Below are 25,748 nucleotides of genomic sequence, written 5' to 3' on the forward strand. Positions count from 1 at the left end.
AACTAATATTAAATGTTGGTAAGGTTATATGGAGAAAAGAACACACATACATTGTTGGTGTGACTGCAAATTAGTATAACCTCTTTGGAAATCAGTATGAAGAATCCTCAAAAGACTAGGAATAGAACCACTGTATAACCCAGCTATTTTACACCTTGGTATTTAACCAAAAGAATTGAAGTCAACATACTATAGCAATACCACAAATGTTTATAGCAGCACAACTCACAATAGTCAAGTTAGGGAACCAGCCTATGTGTCCATCAACAGGTTAATGCATAAAGAAAATGTGGCATATATATATATATATGCAATGAAGTACTAGTCAGTCATTGGGAAAAATGAAATTACATCATTTGCTAGTAAATGGATGGAACTGGAGAAGATCTTATTAAGTAAATAGGCTGGAATCAGATAGTCAAGATGTGAATGTTTTCTTTCGTATGTGGAAGCTAGAGAGAAATAAGGAATTTTAAAAAGGGGATCTCCCCCCAAATAGAATAGAGGGAGGGGGTTGAGGGGGATGGAAAGGGGAAGAATTACAAAATAAAACCAATCAAATAATACCAAGTATATGTAAGATCAATCACAGTGAATCCCAATTGTATGTAAAAGTACAATGCAGGGCTGGGGTTGTGGCTGCAGAGGTAGAGCGCTCGCTTAGCATGAGTGAGGCACTGGGTTCGATCCTCAGCACCACATAAAGTAAAATAAATACATTATGTCCATCTATAACTAAAAAATAAAAAAAGTACAATGCACCATTCAGAAAAATAAATAAGTAGAAGGAAGACCAGTAGAATAGAGAAAGGAGATTGGGCAGGGCTGAGAAGAGGGAAAGGGGAAGTGCTGGGACTGAAATGGGACAATTTATGTTAAATGTATATATGAATATATTACAATGGTCTGGGATGTAGCTTAGTGGTAGAGTATTTGCCTGGTATGTGCAAGGCCCTACATCAATCCCCAGCACCCCCCCCCCCCCACCCAAAAAAAGAAAGAAAAATGTCAGAATGAACCGATTATAATGTATAATTATAATAAAGTAATAAATGCTTTAAAAATAAACGTTTGATAAAGAAAAAATTAGTGAGATAAAACTTACGGCTCTGATATAGGTTTGAGTTCATTGTCAAAGTTAATGCAAACAAATAATAGCTACTGAAAAAAAGAAATTTAATTTTGTATTTTTATAAGAACTTTATAGTTATACATAGTAGTTAGGTTTATCCCAACAAACTTATACATGCATGAAATTTGACTTCAGTTCGTGATCCACCTTTTCCTCCTCCTGCCCTCCTTCACGACCCCCTTCTCCTTTCTCTACTAGACTTCCTTTCACTTGACTTAAAAAAGAACTTTTAAAGAATTAGAGGATCAAAAACTGAGTAGAAAGTAATGGGACTAATCCACACGTTTTTTACATACCAGAATTTATTTATTCAAATAAAACAGTTACCCTGGGATTCTGTGTCTTATCCAAATGATTTTTTTTGTGAAACATTTTTGTTTTGTTTTGTGCATGGGACTAAACCCAGGGCCTTGTGCATGCTAGACAGCACTCTACCACTGAGCTGTATCCCAACCCACTCAAAACATTTTTGGAATGCCACTTTTAGAGATGACTTCATGGGCTGTTTACCAGCCACACAAAAATCTCTGAATCATCACTTACTCTAATATTTTTTCCTTCTGCCTGCCAATAAGGGTGTGCTGCCCGTGCTGAGGAATAAATTCTAAAGTTCACTCTCCTGCCTCCAGAGCTACACTTGGTATAGTTTTTATAATTTCACATTGAAATAAATCATCTTGATGAGGTCATCTTTGACCTTCTCTTCTCCAGAGATAATATTTTCCAACCTATATCAACAATCATCAGGAGTATCAACTGCAGAGTAGCATCTTCACCTAAAGAAAAGGTGTCATTTCAGTAGTGTCCCTGTGACAGAATGCACAGCAAGCAATGTAGTGGCCTAAAGTAATTGTGGGCTGGTCCCATCCATATCTAGGGATCCAGATCTTGGGAACAAAGCAGCCCCAGGAATTCAGAGCAGATTCCTAGGAGGTATGCATCTGCCCAGAGAACCCCAGATATGGTGGGTCACCTTATTTCAGAGATTGCTTGTTCTAGGACAGCATCCCTGTATATAAGTTTCTGAGAATTTAGAAAAGGTCTCAGAAGAGTTGAAACAAATTAGGTCTAAGTCCCTTCCTTTCCCAACTCCTCCTTCCAAACAAAGATAAATAAATCAACAAAAACAAATGCATTAGACCAGAAATCATGCTAGCAGGTCCAAACAGTAGAATTATAAAAAGTCTGGTGATGATTTAAATGAGGACAAACTACCTATAGTTTAAGAAGTAGTTACCCAGTGGTCAACCACAGGTTCCTGAATGACCTCAAGACAAAGTGAAGACCAAGGGAAAACGCCATGCTCGTGACCCTACCCAGGCCTGCTGCCTAGATGATGCAATTGGCAGTTGGAGGTAGGGGAATTGTTTCTTTGCACATCATTGATACTTCCAGATCATTATTCCCCTCACCTTCTTATCCAGGTTTTGTAACGCCTATCAGCCTGAAGACCATGTCTCCCTACTTAGAGATTTTATTCCTGGCTCACTCTCCTGCCTGCAGAGCTACGCTTGGTATAGTTTTTATAGTTTCACATTGAAATGAATCATCTCCACAAGGTCATCTTTGACCTTCTCTTCTCCAGAGATAATATTTTCCAACCTATATCAACAATCATTCTTTGGGCCATACTCCAAACTTTGTCATTGCTAAGAATTGCACCCCCCCCCAATAATCTTGATTTCAAGTTATGACCCATATAAACTTGTTTTCCAGTTTACTATCTCAATTATTTTTTTGGACACCATCAGGACTGCCTATCCATTGATTTAACCATCTTTCCACCCACTCGGCACTCCTCACAGCCTAACCTCCCCACTTGCTCTGTTTGGTTGCCATGACTCATTACACCCTGGCATACTACTCAGCTTCTTCACTCTTGGTCCTTTATTGCAATCATCTGGCAAAGTTCAGCTCTAGATGAAGTCCAACTTTGCCTAGACTCTTCCTACACCCGCGCAGCAGAATGTGGCTGGAGCAACACCGTCAACTTTGCCGACTGCTCACATTGTAAATTCATGTTCCCTACCCTCAGGAGAGCCCTTAAATGCTGCCTGGCACTTCTGCATTTCCCTGGTCCATTCCACTCCCTTTCCCTAGTTGACGATTTCACACCTTCTCCTCCTACTTTTCCCTGGAACCTCTGACAGATGCTCCCTCTTCTTCAATCTCCACTGAGGATCTTGATTCCTGTTTCTCTAAGAAAACTGAAGCAAGAAAGAGAACTTCTACTTGCTTTTTCTGAGACGTGTAGGAATCCATCTGCCTCTGTATCCCTATATTGTTCCTTTTCTCTTCTCTGGTCTCCCATCTAAATTTAATCTGTTCACATATGCTCTGGATCCCATTCCCTTCTGCTTATTCAAGGGTATCCCTTTAGTAAGCAGCCTCTCTTATTCCAGCCCCATCAATTTTTCCCTCTGGTGAATTATAATTATTTTGCAATTAAAAATGCAATTATTTTCCCCATCCTAAAAAAGTGACAAAACCCTCTTTTGACTCCATTTATCACTGTAATATTTTTCCATTTCTCTGTTTCCCTTTACAGCAATACTCCTTGAAAGAGTTATCAAGGACACTGTCTCCAGTTTCTTTCCACTCCCCTTTAAATATATTTAATTAGGTTTTAGACCTTACCATCCACCAATGTGCTTTGATCCGGGTCATCAATGACCCACACATTGCTAAACTCAATGGTCCTTTTTTTTACTTCCTTGACAGAGATCAGTCTTTTTTTTTTTCTCTCTGAAAACAGCTTTTCTGCTTGGCTTGTAGGGTTTTCTCCTTGGTTCTTCCTCTGTCACATTGGCTTTTTTTTTCTCAATGTCTTTGCTACCTGCGTATTTTCTCATTTCCCTGAACTTCTGAATAGGATTAGTTTTTGGACCTCCTTTTTCTGTCCATACTCACTCACTCATTTGGAGATTTCATTAAGACTTCTGGCTTATGAAATGCTATCTATAAATTGATGATTCCCAAATTAGTATCTCTAGCCTGGACCACTCCCTGGTTTCTAGTTTTAAATATCCAGTTGTCCACTTAACATCTCCAACATCCTAAGCCAAACTCCTCTTCTTTCCAGATGGGTTACCTCTACATTAGTTCCCATCTCATTAGACAGCAACTTCATCTTTCTAATTCTTCTAGTCACAGACATTTTAATTAACCTGATTTCTCCCCCCCCCCATCTTTCTCAGATACGAATCTATTAGCAAATCCTGTCAGCTTTACCTTCACAAATGTTTTTTCATAGCCAATTCTGCCTGAACACTTCCATCACTGTTAGCCTACTCTAAGCCTTCCCTTTTACCTCCTACCTGGTCTCCCCACTTCCATCTCTAACCACTGTTTTCTATTTGCACCACAAAATAAATGGTCAGCAGGAACCTTTCATAACTTAAGCCTGCAATGGCTCCCCATCCCAATGTCATAAAGTAAAAACCAGTCCCTACAATGGCTTGTGAAGCCTTGACCTCACTACTGTTCTGACTTTGTCTTCTGCCACCATGCCTCCCACTTACCTCCACCTACCCTGTCTCCTTCCCACTCTTTAAATGAGTCAAGCATGCTCTGTGCCAGGCCTTTGTATTAACCGTCCCCAGATATCACCCTGTTATCTTCCTTACTTCATTCCGTTTTTTTCTTAAATTTAACCACAATGAAACCAACCTTTACAACTCTATTAACCAGTGCTTGCATTAGTTTGCTGGGGTTGCCATAACAAAATACCACAACGGTGGCTTAAACAACAGACATTTATTTTCTCAGCGTGTGGAAACTGGCAGGTCTGAGACGGTGGTTTCAGCTGGTCTGAGGCCTCTCTGTGTGGGGACCTTCTCACTGCACCTCCCATGGTCTTTCTCTGTGCCCGCCAAGCTCTTCTTATAAAGACCTCAAACAAATTGGGTTGGGGGCATCCTTACAGCCTCATTTGAATTTAGTTACCTCTTTAAAGGGCCTATCTCCCCTAAAGAATCGTAATCTTGAGATCCTGGGGGTTCCGTTTTCAATATGTAAATTTTGGCAGAACACAATTCAGTTCACAACATTCCATCTCATTTTCTTGTTATTTCTACATCTGGTGACCTACCATCTTATTTTCTATTTATTTCATGTCTTTAATCGCTTCTTTACAATGTCAATTAGAAGAGGGCAAAGATCTTTTTCTCTTTTGTTCACAGCTTGTGCCCAGAACCTAGTAAGTCTTGAATAAATACTTATAAAAGGATTTAATGGATTTACATACTATTTCTTTCCTGAATCCATTTGAATTTGTAACCTCTAATCCCTCAGTGTGGTTTTCAATAAAAAACATTACGTTTGCATCTACTCTGTGTCCAGTATTGTGCTTCATAGGAGAATGATTTAAAAAATAAAAATAATAATTAAAAATTCAAAATCCATTTTTGCAATAATTTATGCTCAAAATACTTACAAACAACTCAAACGTGTGTGTGTGTGTGTGTGTGTGTGTATGTGTGTGTGTACTCACACATATCAGGGGGAAGAAGGGCATTAAGAAATTTAGTTGGTAACCAAGTACTCAAGGAAAACTTACCTGTAAAATAGGGATAATGATACTGATATATTAAACAAATATGTGAAGATGAAATACAGTTTTAGTTTGCCAAACACTTCTTCATATTAGGAAAATGTTTGAAAGTTATAAGAAGAAAGACACAGACCTCTGGGAGCCATATAAGCCCTCTGGTGGAAGGTTCCTGAGGATCAAGAAGGAGTTAACATGCCTGGTAGTGCCCAGGGTCTTGGTGAGCCTGGGCAGCCAATAGAAGCAGATCAGAGATGTGATTTTTGTAATATGAGTCCTTGCTGGGGTGCACAGGGGTTGTGCTAGAGACTTACAGAGGAGCCCCTCTCTAGCCTGCCCACACAGTTCAATTTACTCTCTATAAAAATGCAATAAAAATCTCACTTGCTTCCAGAATGTTAAATACTTTTTATTCCAAATTATTTGAAATAGAAATCCTGATTGACAATGTTTTTGGAAGAAGTTGGATGAAGTATCTTTAAAAAGAAAAAGAAAGGGGATGGGAAGAAGACAAAGTAGCTGTATTTTACCAAACTGGATTATAGTTTAAAGACATTGCAAGATTTTAAAAACATGTGGGCCAGGGCAAAAACAATTTTTAGCAGCAAATGGCAGATATGCAGAATGACTCTTGTCATTCTGGTGTTCCTAACAGTGGATGGCAGAATTAAACCTTGTATTCTGAAAATTCACAAAACTTGGGGGAAGTTGTGTGATGCTAACTGCAACCTCTTCATTATCACATAAGTCTACCTTCACTAAAGTCCCAAGTTTGACTAGTTTTTGGATGTGCTAAACAATTCTATGTTTGTATTATCCAAAACATTCAGCTCCTATGTCAAAGATATAAGATCAGTTTGCTGTTGTGTGGTAATAATAATATTTTATTAGGTTTTGGATTTGTGTTACTGATCTTTCCATAACTGTAACAAAATACCTGAGATAATCAACTCATAAAGAAGAGAGGTTTACTTTGGCTCACAGTCTTTGAGGTTTCAGTCTATGGCTGATTGACTCTGTTGCTTTTAGGCATGTAGTAGTGCAGCACATCATGGAGGAGACATGCAGCAGAACTGTTCACCTCATGGCTGAGACATGAAAGAGAGAAAGGAGAAAGGACTAAGGTACCAATATCCACTTCAAGAGCATGCTCCTCGTGATCAGATCTCCCATTAGGCTCCACATCTTAAAGGGTCCACCATCTCCCAATAGCTTCATGGCTGGGGACAAAGATCTTAAGTCTTGTTAGGAGGCACTTTTCCAAACTATAGTAGGATTACATGCAGATTTCAATTATCTGAGTTAACTCCTGTTAATAAGAATAATGCGGGCTGGGGATGTGGCTCAAGCGGTAGCGTGCTCGCCTGGCATGCGTGCGGCCCGGGTTCGATCCTCAGCACCACATACAAAGATGTTGTGTCCGCCGATAACTAAAAAATAAATATTAAAAATTCTCTCTCTCACTCTCTCTTAAAAAAATCATGCCTTATTGATAAAAAAAGAATAATGTACTTTAATTTTAACCTCAAATTATATTTTTTTAAATGAATTCCATCCATCATCTCCCTATTTCCTCTGTCTTTATGATCCATTAAATAAGATCAGTGTGCATTGACCGATCTCATACAAAATACATTAAGAACAAGAGTCTTCATTCTCATAAATGTACTTGCCAGCCCATTACCAATACCATGTTAGTCTAGCCTGGTCTCTTCTAGTGTTCTAAACATTGAAGGTTATGATAATAAGGGTGCCAACAGCAAAGATGGCAGTTTCCTTCTATGATATTGGTGTCAGACACTTTCAGAAATGATTTGAACATTCCTAACGTGTGTTTAATGCAATTTTATGACTTACTCACTCATAAATTTAATCCATGCTCAACTGTTTTTATTTCTAGGCCATATAACCCTTTACAGGGTAATAAGTACTATAATTTTACTACCCACTGTGTAAAAACAGCTCCCCCTTCTTGTTTGTCTCTCTTGGCTTCAGGAAATCCTTATTAATTCTAATATTGGTGATCTAATCTCTGTTCACTTTAGAAACGAAATTATTTCTCCTTTTATGATTTGCATAGACCCAAATGACCTACATTTCAAGGTCTTTATAAATAATCATACACATAAACAAAAACAATCTGAGCTAAATTATTTTGGGTTAATGTGATGGAAAAAAAGGGAAGGGACAGAAGACAGGAAATAGCAGAAAGTCAAGATAATAATTATGTTTTTGTGCCTGATTATGTATTTATACCTCTCTGTCCAAATAAACTCCTTGAGGACAGAGACTGGTTGTGGTTCATTTGTTCTATTCCTTATTTCCCATGCAGCAGTTCTCAACATCTGCACAATCTGTCTACCTGAAGGCTCAAGTCTATTACCAAGCCCCACTCCCAGAGTTCCTCATTCAGTCAGCGTGGGGTGGAGTCTGGATATGAGTATCTAACAAGTTCCCAGGTGACCCCAATGCTACTGCTCTGGGGATCATAGTTACAGCCTCAGCACATAGAAGGCTGTCACAAAGGCTAGTTGCACTGGATTAAAGCAACCCAGTTGCAGGGGCAACATTAGACAAAGAGGCTGGTAAGGTTAGTGTATTGCCTGGGGTAGTAGCTAAGGTGCAGGAACCCAGAGAGTCCAAGAGAAGGTGGCTTAAATATGCTAAAAGTTATTTACCACACAACAGTCCAGAGGTAGGCAGGCAGTCCAGGGCAGCAAGGCAGCACCTTTTGTTGAGTCCAGGAACCCAGGCTGGGAAGTCAGCTCTGCCCATCTTTCCCTGGTGTTTTCCATCAATGGGTTGAACATTCTCCAGGATGTGGGGGAAAGGAGGAGAAGTTTCCTTTAAAATAGATACAACTTAGAAACTGCACACATCACTTTTTTTTTTTTTTGAACCCAGGGGAGCTTCGCCACATCCCTAGCCCTTTTTATGTTTATTTGAGAAAGGGTCTCACTAAGTTACTTAGGACCTTGCTAAATTGCTGAGGGCTGACCTTGAATTTGCAATCGTCCTGCCTTAGTCTCCCGAGCCACTAGGATACAGGCATGCACAACCTCCCCTAGCTTGCACACATCACTTTTACTCTTTTCCCATTGGCTAGAACTATTTATTTCCCTTGCTTCCAGCTGGCAAATGTAGTTTCTACCCTGCTAAAATTCATAATAAGGGTTCCTTTACTAAAAAGGAAGAAGGAGAGACTGGATACTGGGAACTAGATAGAAATCTCTGCCACAAACTTTTATGACCCATCTATGAGTAAAGTGATGAAAATCTGAGCATTAAGTACAGAGGGGTTTTCTTTGCATTTATACATATCGTTTTGGGGGGAGATGGAGTGAGAGGAAGAGGCAATTATGTTTTAATACTGAGGTTGTTAGTTGGCTAGTACTATGGATCAAAAAACCTTTCTGTTCACCTCAACATGTCCATATTCCAGTATATCAAATGAGCATCAGAATGTGCTTCCCTCAGTAGAGAGATGTGGAGGAAGAGATGGCTTGATGCAATTGTAGAAGATGCAAGAAACAGCATGGAAGTCATGATAACAGTGGCTGGGGCAGAGGGACAATGGGCTGACACCATTGTCACCATTGAGTGAGGCACACAGTGGTAGTTCCTGCAGAATGGTGGGAAGATGGAGGAGGCACAGGGAGGATCCTACACATGTGGCCACATGGAGAGGCGAGCCTTGGCTGTGATGGTGGGGCATCAAGGGAGACTGTGGAGGGCTGTAATAAAACCCACAAAGATGTCATGGAAGAATTTGGCAAGAGCATTTTATACAGTGACTAACAGCAATAAGCTTAGAGTTTCAAAGCATTGAGCTAGAAGAGGGTTGAAGCTGAGAAGGTCTCGGGAAGAGCATTATTTTGTTTCTCTAGAAGCTAACAGGTAATAGAGAAGCCATAGGTAGAGGAAGCAGAAGCAGTGACTGGATTGGGCATCACTTAGAAATGGAAGGGGGAAGAAAAATGAGTTCAGGATGCCCCAGAGGCTGAAGCACGTGAATCATTGTGCATAAATGTGGATGCAGACTCATCAGCAGGGAATTCCCGCTTCTTTGGATTGAGCTTGTGGGAGCTTTGAAGATGTTTAGATGTCACGAGCCGTCTGTGGGCTGTGTGTGGACTATGTTGTGCATAGTAGCTTAATAAGAAGATAAGTCTGGCATTGGGAACCTCCCATGGCACCCCTACAAGGACTGATTGCCTGAGGCAGGTGAACTTGCCCCTCAAGCTCAGCCAGAGATCCCACACAGCACCTGAGATGGGTGTGATGGGCCAAGATGTCAATCAGCCTGCTGACTGCAGAGACTCCGCCCTTGAAACCTTATCCCTGCCTTTGATGTCCCACCCCCAACCCCGCCATATAAATAGAGCAAGTGCAGGCTCCATTTTGCCAGACTATAGAAGCTCCATCCATCTGATCGGCTTGCCCGTCCTGCCCAGCACTCGAAACTACTTTCTGTGTCCTGTGGGTTTTTTTCGTCTTTCTATTTTTTTTAGCTTTTATTTCTCAGCCAGCCCATTCCACCGAGGGGAACTCCATTTCCACCGCCTGTGCAGGATGCAGGCGAGAAAGAGAAATTAGCAAGGAGAAAAGGAGGGTAAGAAAACAGTGAAAGAATAATAATCATTCACTGAAGAGCTGGCAACCTCAGAAATTCTATTTGTTAAATTTTTATGTGAGTGGCCCAGGAGAGAAAACCATCACAAAACCACTTGATCACCCTGCATTTTCGTGAGTATTCACCTCCTCTTCTAGGGCAAGAATTTTTTTTTTTTTTCGGTGATACCTGCTGAGGAACTAGACATTTCTTGCTCCCTGGTTGCCTAGTTCATGGAGGGAATTTTTCTTTCCCAAGGGTTGTCTCCTGGGTCAATCTGGATAAGCCATGCCATTTTGTTATTGTTGTTGTGTAAATCATCACAGAACCCACTCTTTTGGGTGGAGGCTTTTGCAAACTCAGGGAACTCTTAGATAACCCATTTATTTGAACTGACAGTTGCTCCCAGTGGGCTTCCCCGTGGGACATGTTGGTAGGGGAGACCTGGTGGTAAGGGCCATGTACACAGCACTTCTTCATCTCTGCATTCACACATAGGAATCGGGACACAGCTGTACTCCTGGGAAGAGTCTGTATGTTTAAATATTACTCAAACAAAGGAAACCTGTAAAATCAGAACACTATTCTAAGTAGAATCACATCATCTACTTTTCAGAAACACTTTTAGAAACTGACAAGCATAGTCCTGACTTATTATGTGTATATGTGGATAAGAATGGGAAGGTTATGTTAAAAAAAATAAAGTTTGCTTTCAATAGAGCCAACACAATGACATCAAATATCAATTGTTTTATTTATCTGAGGACTACTGAATGTGACATTTTGCTGTGCTTTGAATATGATTTGCCCCTTTAGAAACACCTCTTGAAGTCTACTCTCAACTGTGAGGTATCAAGAAGGTGGAAACCTAATTGGACGATAGTATTGATAGGCCTTTGGGAGGTAATTAGGATTAGATGAGGTCATCAGGGTAGAACCTCCTTGACTGATATTGGTGGCTTTATAAAAAGAGATCCAGAAGAGACCCTCCCATCCCCTGCCTTTTGCTATGTGATGTCCTGCAATTCCTCGGGACTTTGCCAGAAATAAGGCCATCACCATGTGCATTACTTCCATACATACAGAAGACATTGTGTGGAGGCCACTGTGACCTAGTGAACTCCAGATCCTGAGTCCACCCCTTAGAAGCTGAGTTTGAGCCTGATTTTACTTCTTAGAAGCTGAACTATGTTGGGCAAGTTTCTCGACCTCCTGCTCTTCAGTTTCAACCTTAGTCATGGATGATTGGATGGTTGGTAATTATTATTAGCTATGAGGATTAAGTGAGAGAATTCATATGAAGTGGTGGTTCTCAAAGTTTAGCAGGTATCAGGACCACCTGGAAGGCTGTTAATGTAAAAAATTTCTGAGTTCATACCCCAGGTAGGTCTGTAGTGGAGCCAGAGCATTTACATTCCTGATGAGATCTCAGATGATTCTCATGTCGCTGGCCTGGGACCTCTCTTAGAAAAACACTATGTTATAGTTTGGATCCTAAGTGTCCTCTAAAGGCATGGTCTCCAACATGGTGTTACTTGGAGGTGGAGGAAACTTTAAGAAGTGAGGCTACTGTGAGGTCTTCTGGTCATCAAGGCTGCATCTTGGAAAGAACAGTGGGTCTCAGCTACTGTTTTTTTTTTTTTTTCTCTTTAGCTTACCATGAAGTGAACAACTTTACTCCACCATGTATTCCCCAATATGATGTGTTATCCTGAGACAGGAACAAAAGCAATGGAGCCAACTAACTATGGACTAAACCTCTAAAACTGTAAGCCAAAATAAGGCTTTTCTCTGTATAAGTTTACTATAACAGGTATTTGTTATAGTAGTGGAAAACTGACTAATATACTCTGTTATATGACATTTAATACTGTGTCTAATCCATCACCAGAACCCAACAGTGTTAGATGTTTTATGATAACCACCTTTATGATGTGTGTCAGGAGGGTTTCTAGGAGCAAGAAATATCACATTTTATTAGAAATTTCCAACCCATCTTCATTATTTTGATGTTTATGAAGAACCTACAAAGAGCAAGGTAATACCCACAATGTTCTGTGTACCTAGTTAGAGCCAGTGGGTTTGTGGTAAGGTTTGTCAGTAGGTGGAGCTATAGCGCATAAGCTACTGACCATTATACTACCATCTGAAATATTTTGCACCATTTCGGTTGTCTATAAAACATAGAAAATAATAATGAAAATCCCCCTTTTGTAATGAATCATGATAATATATTTCCCTGTGATTCTTCATCTCTATTAAAAAGACTATGCAGAAAAGACTGGGATTCAAATCAGTAGACTAAGTAAAGATCTGCCCTCACCAATGTAGGTCGACAACATCTAATCCATAGAGGGACCATCCAAATAGAACAGAAAGATGGAGGAAGAGTCAATTTGCTCTTTTCTTAAGCAGAGATATCTACCTTCTCCTGTCCTGGGACATAAGAGTTCCTGGTTCTTGAGACTTCAGACTCTAGGATTTACATGAGATCCTCAGGTGTTGGACCTCAGACTGGAAGTTACACCATCACCTCCCCTGATTCTCTGGCCTGTGGATCTGGCCTGAATGACACCACTAGTTTTCCTAAGTCCCCAGCTTATAGACATCATATTATGGGACTTCTCAGCCTCCATAATCATGTGAGCCAATTCCTGCAGTTAATCCCCTCATGTACATATATCTTACTGATTATGTTTCTCTGCAGAACCCTAACACATTAACCAAGGTTTTTAATCATTGTGGGCTAATTCTCGACTTACCTAGGGTTATTTTCAAAGAATAACAACGGGATACACATAAGTTCAATCACACCTCTGCAGACGTTGCTCCTTGGAAGTTATCACATGTTGTCTAGTTTTCCTTCCTTAAGATTATTTTCCATAGGGCCTTCATTTCTTTGGAGAAAAATATTGTAAGAAGGCAGAAACCACACAGACAAGATAAACAATTAGTTTGATAGATTCATCTTTATTTTGACATTTTCCAGTATTTATAACAGGTTTCCTTTGAAAGGGGGAAAAAAGAGAATAAGTATGACTTGGAAGATATATACACCCAAAGATGATCTAGGACTGTAGATATTCCATTCCAAGAAAAGATCCAAAGGTAACATGTTTTCTTTTCCCATGAGCCAGGCTAGCTCTAAGAATCCTCAAAAGTGTTTTTTGTTGTTGTTTTTTAATATTTATTTTCTAGTTGTGGTTGAACACAATACCTTTATTTTACTTATTTATTTTGAATGCATACTTTTTTATATGCATTTTTGTGTGTGTGTGTGTATGATGCCAGGGTCTTGTGCATGCGAGGCAAACACTCTACGAGCTGAACTATATCCCCAGCCTTTACTTACTTATTTTTATGTGGTACTGAGAATCAAACTCAGGCCTCCCACATGCTAGGCAAGTGCTCTGCTACTGAGCTACAACTCCAGCCCATAAGCTTCTTTTAATTTAGGCTCTAGGATACCATTTTGTGGATTTATATCTGTTCTGCTGAAAGGACAGCTCTACTATAAGTAAAATTTTTAAAAAATATTTATTTATTTATGTATCTTTTTAGTTTTAGGTGTATACATTAGTTTGTTTTTATGTGGTGCTGAGGATCGAACCCAGTGCCTCATGCATGCTAGGCGAGCACTCTACCACTGAGCCACCACCCCAGCCCCTATAAGTAAAATTAAAAAAAAATTATTTACCCAACATTCTAGGTATATAGGTATAAATAGTGATCATAGTACAGATGAAAAACAAAACTAATCTTAGAAAGAGTAAAGGTTTTACTCTTTTATTTTAAAATTTATAAAAGGTTTTACTCTTGGATTTGCTTCTTTCTGAGTAATACTGTATGAGTTTATTGTATTCTCTGGGCCTCATTTTCTTCATGTGTAAAATGGCAATTCCTTTCCTATATATTTCATAGGGGGTTGATGAGTCTAATTCCAAGGAATGCAAAAAAAAAAAAAAAAAGAAAAAAAAAGAGGGGGACTTATTAATAACTTAATTCAGGAGCTGGGAGTGTAGCTCAGAGGCATGTGGGAGGCCTGGGGTTCGATGCCCAGTACTGTAGTGAAAAAGAAAAAAAAATTAAAAAGATGAACAATAATAATCAACCTACTTTTATGAGACTCGTATACAAACTGTATCAAACGGCATCTGAAGGATTATAAATCTAAGGCAATTCGTGTGCTGCTTTTTAAAAGGGCTGGGATGAATACTTCTTACAGTAAATATCAAGAGCACAAATCATCTCATTTCCCAAGTTATTGCTCACCTCAATCACATTTGTTCAGATATTTCAGTCCAAGGAGTGTGCTTCAAATAGCTGGGGATTCGGACTGCTATACCTCCTTTTACAATTTGCTGTTTTTGTTTTTCTGATCACAACATTTTGTTGATGGGATTTGGAACATTGCTGTATTTGAGGGCTACAAAGCATTGTCATCAAATGAAGACAATAATCAGCCATATCAAATTAAATGTCCCAAACTATAATTTATATTAATTAATTATTTTTGTTTGAAAGAAAGCTGCCTTTGTTGCAGTGCACAGACTATAAGATACAAAAACCTTTTGTGATTGGTTCAAACTTCCTATAGAATTCCCACCAATTTCTTCACCTCCTGGAGGACAGGATGGGCTAATTCTTTGGCTTTTGCTGACCCAGCTTGTAAAACCTTCTCTAAATATTCCTTGTCCATCTTCAGTTTTTCAATTTCATTTTTAATTGGAGCAAATTTCTCAATCACAGCATCTGCCACCACCAGTTTGTAGCGGGCAGTATCCATGCCTGTGCTGCGGCGGACCACCTCCTCCGTGGTGAGCCCTGTCACCGCAGCGTGAATCGAGACCATGTTGGAGACGCCCTCTCGGCTGGCAGGGTCGTAGGTGACCTCTGAGGTGAAGTCCGTCACAGCCTTGCGGAATTTCTGCACTATCTCCTCTGGGCTGTCTGTTATTCGGATGGTGGCCAGTTTGTCAGGGTCAGATTTTGACATTTTGGAAGAAGGGTCACGGAGGGATTTTACCTTCTTCATGGATGCTAGGTCAAAACACCAACACACATGCCAAAAAACAAAAACAAAAACACAAATAAATCAGCAAGACTCACTGCTGGAATCTGGAAGATATCAAGAATACCAATGACTTTTTTACCTGTCTGGTTATAAAAATAGCAAATATTCATTGTGAAAAAGTCAAGCAATTTATGTAAGTATGAAAGTAAAGATTATCTGAATTATGTAACACTGTTAACATTTTCTCCATACTTTCAGGCATCTTTTAATGCATTTGTCCACCTAAAATGTATACTCTTACCCAGATGAAATTATGCCAATCATACTGCTTTTGCTGTGTACAACTTTTAAGAAAGTATTGTTTCTTCTCCTCTCTGCTCTTCCCTATTAGTAATCATTTATTTACCCCCTGCAACCATTGCCATTTCTACCCCCCAACCAGTTTTAACAATCTGCAGTAATCCTTCTATTTCTTTACCCAGGATTACACACACACACACACACACACATACACACGAGAAATGGCTTGTTTATTGCTCTGATAGAATCAAGATGTTAAGCTGTGCTTCATAAACCAGTGTTATTAATAGTTGCCTATTTTATGGCTATTACAGAAGCATATAAAATTGAAAAGTAAAATAATAATGTCATATATTAAAATTTTATTTATTTGCATTACAATTCTTAATACACCATTATACATTAAAATCTGATTGTTAAAAGAAGTCTGACTTCAATGCCTGGGATTTCTTGAATTTATTTGTGTGAATTTTTGAAATTACCTAGAAATTTATACCTGACTTCTGTCTTTGAGTTGAATCTAGGATCATATTATACTCCTTTACAATGTTGTCAGCTTAATAAAGATGAACAGTGCTTAGGTTCCATGATCTCTGTCCCTGCCACAAAATTTACAAGTCTATCAGAATGCTGGTAGACTTACAGCATCAAGAAGGTTCCAGACTAGCATAGCAATGGAGGCTGAGGCTGATCTCTGAGACCCAGCAGGTGGATTGTACATTCCATCTCCGAGGTTCACTTAAGAAGACAGAATATGAGGATTACAGATTCCCTCTTATTTGATGTAGATTGGGATACTTTCATTTTGCTGTGAGTACTCAGGAAGGCAAGGTAAGTAGGCTTTGAGTTTACAAATGCTCAGCATAGGACCCAACTCTGCCACAACTAGACATGTGACTTGGACACAAAGTGAGCCTTGCCAAACCTTTGTTTCTTTACCCATAAAAGAGGTGAAGATATCTGCTCTACCCAATAAAGTTTGTTATTTTAAATATATCTATTAGGTAAATTATATAGTACTTTACAAATTAAAATCATTTTTAGTTTGTAGTTTCTTCCATATTTCTCAAACATTTTAGTTATCTTTTTCAATAATCTAGTGTGACGTGCTAGTCCTACATGACAGAAACAATGAAGATTCGAGTTCCAAATCCTGAAGTTTGTCTATGAGAAAGCCAAGTTTTGTCCTAAGACAGTTCCCAGCCTCCATCTATTATCCAGTTTTCACTTCAGAATATGCCCGGATTTAACAATCATGTGTTTGTTACTTACTGAGGATGGATTTGGGCACTGGAAAGAACTCCCCATACTTCTTGTTGAAACCTTGTGCTAGATCCTGAACTAGTTCCATGTGCTGGATTTGGTCCTCCCCGACAGGAACGTGTGTGGACCTTTAATAAAAGACAGAAAAACTCAGCAAGGCTTCTTCTTAGATGGAAATGATATTGCAAGCAGCTGCATTTCCTGTGTCTATTTCATTGTTAGTGTTCAACAAATGTTCACAAACTACAGAGGGAACGTTGAGACCCAAGTCTTTACCCATGTATCAGACAAATGCTGGAGAGATGTTTGTCTATTCTGGTTCAGTTTCTTCCATAGCAGAAGAATACAGCCATCAACACCAGTGTGACAGGGTCTTGCTGGGAGGGAGGCATGGGATCTTCAATAGCATATGCGTTACACATAATTGTATTCTAAAACCACTCCTCATTCCCTCACTCAGTCAGCACATATAACCCGAGCCTGACCAGATGCTTTTTACTCAGAGCAGTGGCTTGCACTTGAAAGACACTCCTCCCCATCTTCAAATCAGATATGGCAGAAAGCTCTCTCTCAGGCAAGTGTTTTCCCTCCCTGTCACACAGGGAGTGATTCAAGATCTTTTTGGAACACACTGTCATTTTCAAGTAAATTGCAATCATAGGAGAATTAAGATGCTGGAAGGAACGTAAATAAACAACATCTCCAGGTACAATAATAGATAGATCTTGCGTTTTTCAGCTTCTTGTTGCTGAAAATACCTGACTTGAACAACTTAGAGGAGAAAAAGTGTCTTATGGCTCACGGTTTCAGAGGTTTCACAACATCCTGGTGGAAGGGCAAGGCGGAGGAGCTGCTCCATTCATGGTGGCAGGAGGCAGAGAAAGGGTAAGGAACCACAGAGTAGATGAACCCTTCCAGGGCACGCCCCCAGGGACCTTTGGCCTCCAGCCACAACCAACCTGCCTACAGTTACCACCAAGATAGTCCTTTCATACTAGCATGGTTGGATTAAGTTACAGCTCTCATTATCTAATCTTCCCCACCTCTGAGCATTCTTACATCAACACAGCAGCTTTGGGGAGATAACTCATATCCAAACCATAACAAATCTCAAAAACAATGCTGAATGAAGGAAGCAAATTTCAGAAAACACCTAGGGTACACATTGGCATTTACGTAAATCGTAAAAGTACATAGGAAAATACTACACATTGCTTATAGAGGCATAGATCTGGAGTGATAAGTACGAAAACACACTGGAGGGGTCTCCTCAAATTCATGACCATAGCTGCTTCTAGAGAAAGAGAGAAGGAGATGGGTCTGAGGAAAGGAACAAAGGAGGCCTGAATTTTATCTATAATATTTTATTAAAAAACAAAGATGTGAAACCAAAAATATCAGAATGTGGAGAATCTATTTATAATGATTTTAATTACACATATAAAATTTGTAGGGTCAGATCATGATGAGGTTCATCAAGAAGAATTAACCATTTCAGAGAAGATCTAGTGGGGAAAACTGTACTGAAGTGTTACTGTGGATGGAGATAGGTGATGTTAGTATTTCATATCTTGATTGGCAAGTTTATATTTGATATTTGATAATATAAATATAATAAATAAAGTGCCATAGTTTCTTTTCTTTTCTTTTTGGGTACTAGAAATTGAGCCCCAGCAGTGCTTAACCACTGAGCTACATCCCCAGCCAATTTATTTATATTTTTATTTTGAGACAAGGTCTTGCTAAGTTGCTCAGGGCCTTGCTAAATTACTTAGGCTGGCTTTGAACTTGTGATCCTTCTGTCTTAGCCTCCTGAGCTGCTGGGATTACAGCATGTACCACTACGCCCAGCTACATAGCTAGTTCCTTTCAAGGAAGTTCAATATTACTCCTGGGAGAAGCAGTCAGTTATCATGGGCAAGTTTCTTACCCTTTCCAAGCTTTCAATGTCTCTGTAATGCTGCTTATCTCGTTGGGTGGTTTCAAGGATAACAAACATAGTGCTTGATGCTAAGGGCTCAGTAACCCTTGCTGGTGGTATGCCATATTAAGGGCTGACACAATGAAGGACAAAATGGCACAAGGAAGATATATAGAAGGGTCCTTGATGTGAGGTGCACTGTGACATTTTTCAAAGAGATCATTTCCTTTTTTGGTAGCTGACTCATATACCACAAACACATAGTCCCAGAGATGGTCAGAGACCTGGGTGGCAATCCTGATACGGGTAGAAAACATACCTGAAACGGACACTTCACCTATCAGGTGGTCCCCAAATACAGACAGCATGCTAATATAATTCTGAGAACTCTTTTAATTTAAAGAAAACAGCAGGGACAGAGCAATGAAAGGAAAGGTAAACTCCAGGGACAAAGAAGATGAATCAGGAAGTGCTTTCTGTTCTTAAGTTAGTAAATAAATGTAGGAAATTCTACTAAAGGATTGTGAGGGCCATGTCCATTGTTCTCTTCCACACAGTGTGGAGCAGAAAGCCACTGGCTCAGTGGTTAAAAAAAAAAAAAAAAAGATGTAGGCCCTGGGTGTAACCCATTCATGCCTCACCTTTGAGAATTTCCCTTCTTTGGACCTTGTTGCTCCTGTCTGGTAATTAGAGTGAGGCTGACGTGCAGAGGTCACTTTGATTCCCCCAAACCAAATTAGCCAACAGAGCAGGTTAAAAAGCAATTACAGTAGCCCATAGGAAATCAGAATGGACTGCAACTAACACAGAAAAAACAATTACCATAATCAATACACTTTAAGCACATCAGAATGAATATTTCCACATGCCAAAATGGTTCCAGATTCACCAAGCAACCAAACTAAACAGAAAACACATTTAGTTTTCATAATGACGCTGTGTGCGTCTTGCCTTATGTCGGATCCCTGCCTCTTTTCTTACAATTTGGTGAGGTTTTGATTTTTTTTTTTTTAAAGGAATAAAAAAATTTTAATTTTTTTCACCTGGTCCCATTGCGCCACGTGGCTTTTGCATCTGACTTTGTTTGTTTCTGGTCTCTCCTCCTCCTGCTCCTGCTTTTCCTTTCACCTCCTATAATTTATCTTGGCCTTTACTTCTTATCCATTGAGTTCACACTTCACCTTAATTCAGCCTGTCTTTGATTCTACTCACTTATGGGGCTTATTCTTTTCACGTTTTTAACCTCTCTCCTCATACTCTTCCTTTCACTTCAAATAATTTAGTGCTGTTCTTTTAAAATTTATACGCAACTTAATGATATCCATATTAATGTGCCTACTCTTTTTCTTTTTCTCCAGTTTCTTTTTTTCCCCCTTACCCTGACTGTGCTTTCTTAGACACAACATAAAACAAAAGTCTTTCATCATTTTGATTGTTATAACTTCTGTCACATAATAATGCGTCTGATCTTCTTCTTTGGTGACTAAACCATTTTTCTTTTGCTTAGTTCCTTATTGCATCTTCATTTACTTGGGATCCACCCCACCCCTCTGGCAGAATTAGTGTCCAGATGAATAATCATTGCTTACATATATCTGCTTGCAGAGATTTGTTCTCTTGTCCCCCCACCCCCACCCCCCTCCTACTTTCTTGGCTTGTGTTTGTGGATTTTCAATGCTGCTGCTTTTACCCAGCCTGACAGGACAGGGGTTTGGTGTTGTCTTTTCTATCACGAAGGATTGATCCCCCATCCCTGGGCAATTGTTGGATGTGCTATAATAACTCTAATTCATCAATTATTTAGAAGACCCACAATGTGAAAGGTCCAGTGCTGGGTACTGTGAGAGATATAATAAAGTGGTTACCATCTCCAGGAGGATAGATATTGAATAAAGCTATACATTCTTCCAGTTAGTCCTCTTTCAGTATTCTCATTGCAACACCATCAATCTAGTTACCCAAGAAATGTGCGGTCATCCCTGACAGCCCACACTCCTGCACATCCAGTCCAATGGGAAGCCCTTTCATTCTGACCTCCTGAAAATCTCCTACATTTGGTGAGGCACCATGGTGCACACCTGTAATCCCAGAAAATTGGGAGGCTAATGCAGGAGGATGACAAGTTCAAGGCTAGCCCCAGCAACTTAGTGAGACCCTGTTTCGGGGAAAAAAAAAAAAAAAAAAGTAAAAATGGCTGGAGATGTAGCTCCGTGGTAAAGTGCTTCAGAGTTCAATCCTAGTGCCACACCCCCAAACCAAAAAATCTTACATTTGGCTGCTTCTCCTTCCTCTTCATCATGGTCCAAATTAGACCAGTGAAATAGCCTCTGAAAAGTTCATCCTCGCTGTGCATCTGTAACTCATTTTCTGTATTTTAATCAGTTTATTTAAGTAAAAATTATATGAAATTTATTCTGTCTTTAAAATGTACAAAAAGCTTCCCACTATGTTTGATGAGCTGACATCTTAGCTCAGCTCTCTTCCTTCTATGCTGTCTCCCTCTTTTTAAGGGCTAGCAGCCTAGAACCTATTTCAGATTGCCTTCCTAGGGTTTTGGTTTAGTGTAGCACTTGCCTGATGGCTAGAAAGAAGAAAGAGAAAGAGAAGAAATGATTGTTCAGAGAGTTGTGGATGAATATGTGGGTATTAGCAGTCTGCAGAAATGAGGCCCAGGCAGCTGTTTGCAGGATCTCATAAAAATCCAGGATAGCCTGGTCTCACAGAGAAAGGAAGTAGTTTAAGAACTGGAAGTCCTCAAAGCAGTTTTAGGAACTCCAAACTTTTAAGACGAGCTCTCAAAAAGGTTATCAAGGGCAGAAGTCTGATCCTCATACATTATGAAAACTTTTCTCTGACTCGACTTACTGAAGTATTGTCCACTTTACTCTCCCTACTTTTTGGTTTTGGTTTGGTTTGTGTTGATTTCATAAGTCCACTTCCCCACTGGGAGGTGGTGGAACCTTTAGGAGGTGAAACTTAGTGGAAGGAAGTGAACTCACTGGAGGATGCCCTTGAAAGGAATAGAGGGGCACTGGCTCCTTCCTGAGTCTGTTTTGCTTTCTAGCTGCCATAGGGTGAGCAGCTTGGCCTCACCACATACTTCCCACCATGATGTTGTGCCTCATCACAGGTTCAAAGTGACAGTCAAGGGACCATGTACTGAAACCTCTGAAACTATAATATACCTTTCCTCCTTTAAGTCGACTTACCTCAGGTCTTTTGTCACATGATAGAAAGATGGCTAATGGCTTGGTTTCTTCTTACTCAGTTCTTTTTCTTCTTCCTGTGCTGGGGATTGAACCCAGGACTTCAAGAATGCTAGGCAAGGGGCTGGGGCTGTAGCTCAGTGGCAGAGCTCTTGTCTTACACATGGGAGGCCCTGGGTTCAATCCTCAGCACCACATAAAAATAAACAAATAAAATAAAGGCATGCTGTTCATCTATAACTACATAGAAAGAAAAAAAAAAAAAAAAAGAATGCTAGGCAAAGGCTCTACCACTCAGCTACAACCCAGCCCACTCCATTTCTTAAGGTTACTGTTCCCTCATATCAGCTTTTGCTTTCACTATCTTCTTATCCTCCTCTCATGTTTCTCAGTTTATTTTTTTTTGTATTGGGATTGAACTCAGGGGCACTTTACCACTGAACTATATTCCCTGTCCTATTTATTTATTTACTTATTTAGAGACAGCATCTTGCTAAATTGCCTAGGGCCTTGCTAAGTGGCTGAGGCCAGCCTTGAACTTGGGATCCTTTTCAGCCTCCCAAGGCTCTGAAATTACCGACGTGCACCACTGTGCACAGCTTCAGTTCAAATTGTTGAGAAAGATAACCTATTAGACAGTCAATCGTTCTCTAATGTGAGTAGACATAACAACTCTTCCCTGAAAGTTAATTTCTTTATCTGTAAAATGGCCCATCACCCATTTATCCTACAGAGCTGCTGTGAGAATCTGAATAGATAATGTGTGTCACAGCTATTATAATATCTGGCAAACAATGATGGACACATGTCAATCCTTCCTTCTCTCTCTCTCAAGGCCATGTACAGTTCCTTTTTTTGAATTAGTGACTTACCAAATAGTTGCTGAATTTGAATAAAAACTACATGTGTGTATCTGAGAGGGAAAGACACACATATGAAGAGAAAGAGAGAAAGAAATGTATACTTAATATAGAGCCAGTCTATTGAAATTAGGCATTCAGATAAATAATGCAGGGTACAAAATAAAAATTATGAATACTTGCTATTTTTGAATATTTTACCTTCCTTCAAATGGCTGCTATTTATTAAGCTTTCAAATTAAAGACAATCTCAGGTCTCTATTCTTGGGTTCCTTACCAAGTTCCACCAAAACATTATGTAGGTCTTTTATTAACCTATCTGGAAGATTTTTCTTTCTCTTGTGTTTTTCCTCCAGCCCACAGTACCTAACGCTGATTTTAACAAGAGCAAACATTAAGTCTGTATTTAACTTATAGCAACGTTTTATGAAGAGGCCACATAGATTTACTGGCAGAAAACAAAACAAAACAAAATAAATGTTTTATCCATCCTTCAACCTACCAAACTACCTGTCTATATTTATAATGTAAATATTCATAGACATTCTGGCTATGACCTTTTCCAAAATCCAGAAATATCTGAAATAAAACAAAAACAAATAAACAATACCCCCACGAGTGCAGGTTGTCTAACCTGAAACCAGACGGGAGGCAAATGTTGGGCTGTTCTTCCTAAGAATAAGAGGAGGCAGATGTCTGCCCATGTCTATTATCTAATTATGGCACCAGATCTGGCAGATAGCTGGAAGGCTAAGGTAGTAGGCACTCATCTTGAACACAGATAATTATCTAGTTGTACAGAAAAACATCTCTATCTATTTGAACAATCTGTAACTAAAATGCCAGAATGCTGATGAGGATAGATAAGAATCCCTCCACTATTATCCTCCTTTTAGAAGGTAGTCAAGAGAGAGGCACCTCATGCTTTCCTTAAGACAAGTTCTAACCACCAAATAGACCAGCAAACGTTAAAGGAGGAATATGTATCATATGGGAATTTCTTTGCTACAGAGAGCAGGCTCGGGGATAATAGGCTGAAAAATAAATGCCTATCCTTGGGGTCAAGTATTTTTATGTGAGAATCCTGCTGATGTTGTAGAAAGTAAGACAGACAAGAAGTCATCAGAGACTTTCAAGGTTTACCTTCCATGTCTGAAATACTTATAGTTTTGTATGAGATAAAAGGGCATTCACAGCCTCAAGCCTGGCTTTAAAAAGGACAGCACATAAAACAAGTTTTGAGATCTTAAGAGGCTATTTTTGCCAATGTCAGTCTTTTTTAGAAGTTCCTCTTATATCTTAAAATACCAGGTGATATCAATTCGTACATAATTTGCTCAATAACCCCCACAGGTATATCCAAGAGTCCACTTATGGATAAGAGAACTGGAGTATTTTACGATTCTTCCAATTGTATTTTGGGAAATTGAGAAAAACATACAGTATTTCCCCCTTATCCAAACTTTTAATTTCTGCTGTTGTAGTTAGCTGGGGTTAACTGTGGTCCAAAAATATTCCAAAAATTCCAGAAATAATCGATTCATAAGTTTTAATGGGCATGACATTCTAAGCAGTATGATAAAAATCTCTCACCATTTCCTGCCCCCATTCATCCTGCTTGGGATGTGAATCATCCTTTGGTCCAGCATATCTATGTTGTATATGCAACCAGCCCATGAATCACCTGGTAGCTACCATGGTCACCAGACGACAGCTGCAGTGTTGGGGGCTTGTGCCCAAGTAACTCATATCTTAATAATGGCCCCTGACACAAGTTCAGTGATGCTGGCAATTCACACATGTCTAAGAGAAGCTGCAAAGTGCTTCCTCTAAATGAAAATGTGGGAGAGTTTTCAGCTAAAGGAAAGGAAAAGAAATCATATGCAAGGTTCCTAAGATTTATAGGACCAGTGAATCCTCTGAGAAATCATGTAGAAGGAAAAAAAAAATATATGTGTTAATTTTGCTGTCAAATCTCAAGTTGCAAAACTGACAGCCATGGTGTGTAAGTGCTTAGTGCTTACTGTTTACTTCCATCTCATCATGTAGGCACTGTGTCATCCCACACTGTCACAGGAAGGGTGAGTGAAATACAGCAAGATATTTTTGAAAGAGCCCAAATTCACATAATGTGTATTCCAGTATATTTTATATTAATTAAAAAAAATCATTTATGTATTTATTTTGATGCATGCTAGGCAAGTGCTCTGTCACTGAGCTACAGCCCCAGCCCTCCAGTATATTTTATGACCATATAATTAGACTTCATTCTGCTTCCTTTAAAATATCATTGGCTTGGGGCTGGGGATGTGGCTCAAGCCGTAGTGCGCTCGCCTGGCAAGCGTGCGGCCCGGGTTCGATCCTCAGCACCACATACAAAGATGTTATGTCCGCCAAAAAACTAAAAAATAAATATTAAAAAAAATTCTCTCTCTCTCTCCCTCTCTCTCTTTAAAAAAATAATAAAATAAAATAAAATATCATTGGCTTCCCAAGATATTAAGAGTCTAGCATTTAAGTTGATACAACAAGCAGACACATAATCCCATGTGCAAGTTTTGATCATAATTAAAGACAGGTTGCTTGCTCTCATGGACATTGCCTGTTTGTGGAGTTAGGCAACTATTCTTTGGGCTGTTTCCATCATAATTGTCCAAGGGCTTTGAAGCCCTTCAGCGAGGAGGATACTGTCATCTGTATGCTATCATCAGGTTCACAGGCAAAAGAATTCTAGTTCTCCTAGGGGACAATCATGGCTTTAGGGGGAAAGGGATGAGACAACAGTCCCTGATGCTTTCCCAGCAACAAGGCAAAGGCCAGGAGTGCACTTGCCTGGGAGGCTTTGCTTCTAGAAAGTCAAAGGGGTGGGGGCCGGCCAAGAGAGGCTAATG

General features: G+C 39.6%; 1 protein-coding gene across 5 annotated transcripts in view; it reads right to left on the reverse strand.

Moving 5' to 3' along the window:
* Positions 1–13,243: 13,243 nt before the first annotated feature.
* The window catches only part of Wars2 (tryptophanyl tRNA synthetase 2, mitochondrial), a 74,137-nt gene continuing 61,632 nt past the window's right edge, over positions 13,244–25,748 (reverse strand). For 3 of the 5 annotated variants that reach the window (XM_034636820.2, XM_027940258.2, XM_071618232.1), the window contains 2 exons: positions 16,880–16,998; positions 13,244–15,333 (listed from right to left, as the gene is read on the reverse strand). In XM_034636820.2, the coding sequence (XP_034492711.2) occupies positions 14,885–15,333; positions 16,880–16,998 (568 nt within the window). In that variant the 3' untranslated portion in view covers positions 13,244–14,884. Of the gene's footprint in view, positions 15,334–16,250; positions 16,346–16,879; positions 16,999–25,748 lie in introns of all 5 variants that reach the window. The other 2 variants (XM_027940259.2, XM_071618233.1) reach the window with 2 other exon arrangements.

This window comes from Marmota flaviventris, chromosome 10 (genome assembly GCF_047511675.1).
Source record: "Marmota flaviventris isolate mMarFla1 chromosome 10, mMarFla1.hap1, whole genome shotgun sequence".
NCBI lineage: Eukaryota > Metazoa > Chordata > Mammalia > Rodentia > Sciuridae > Marmota > Marmota flaviventris.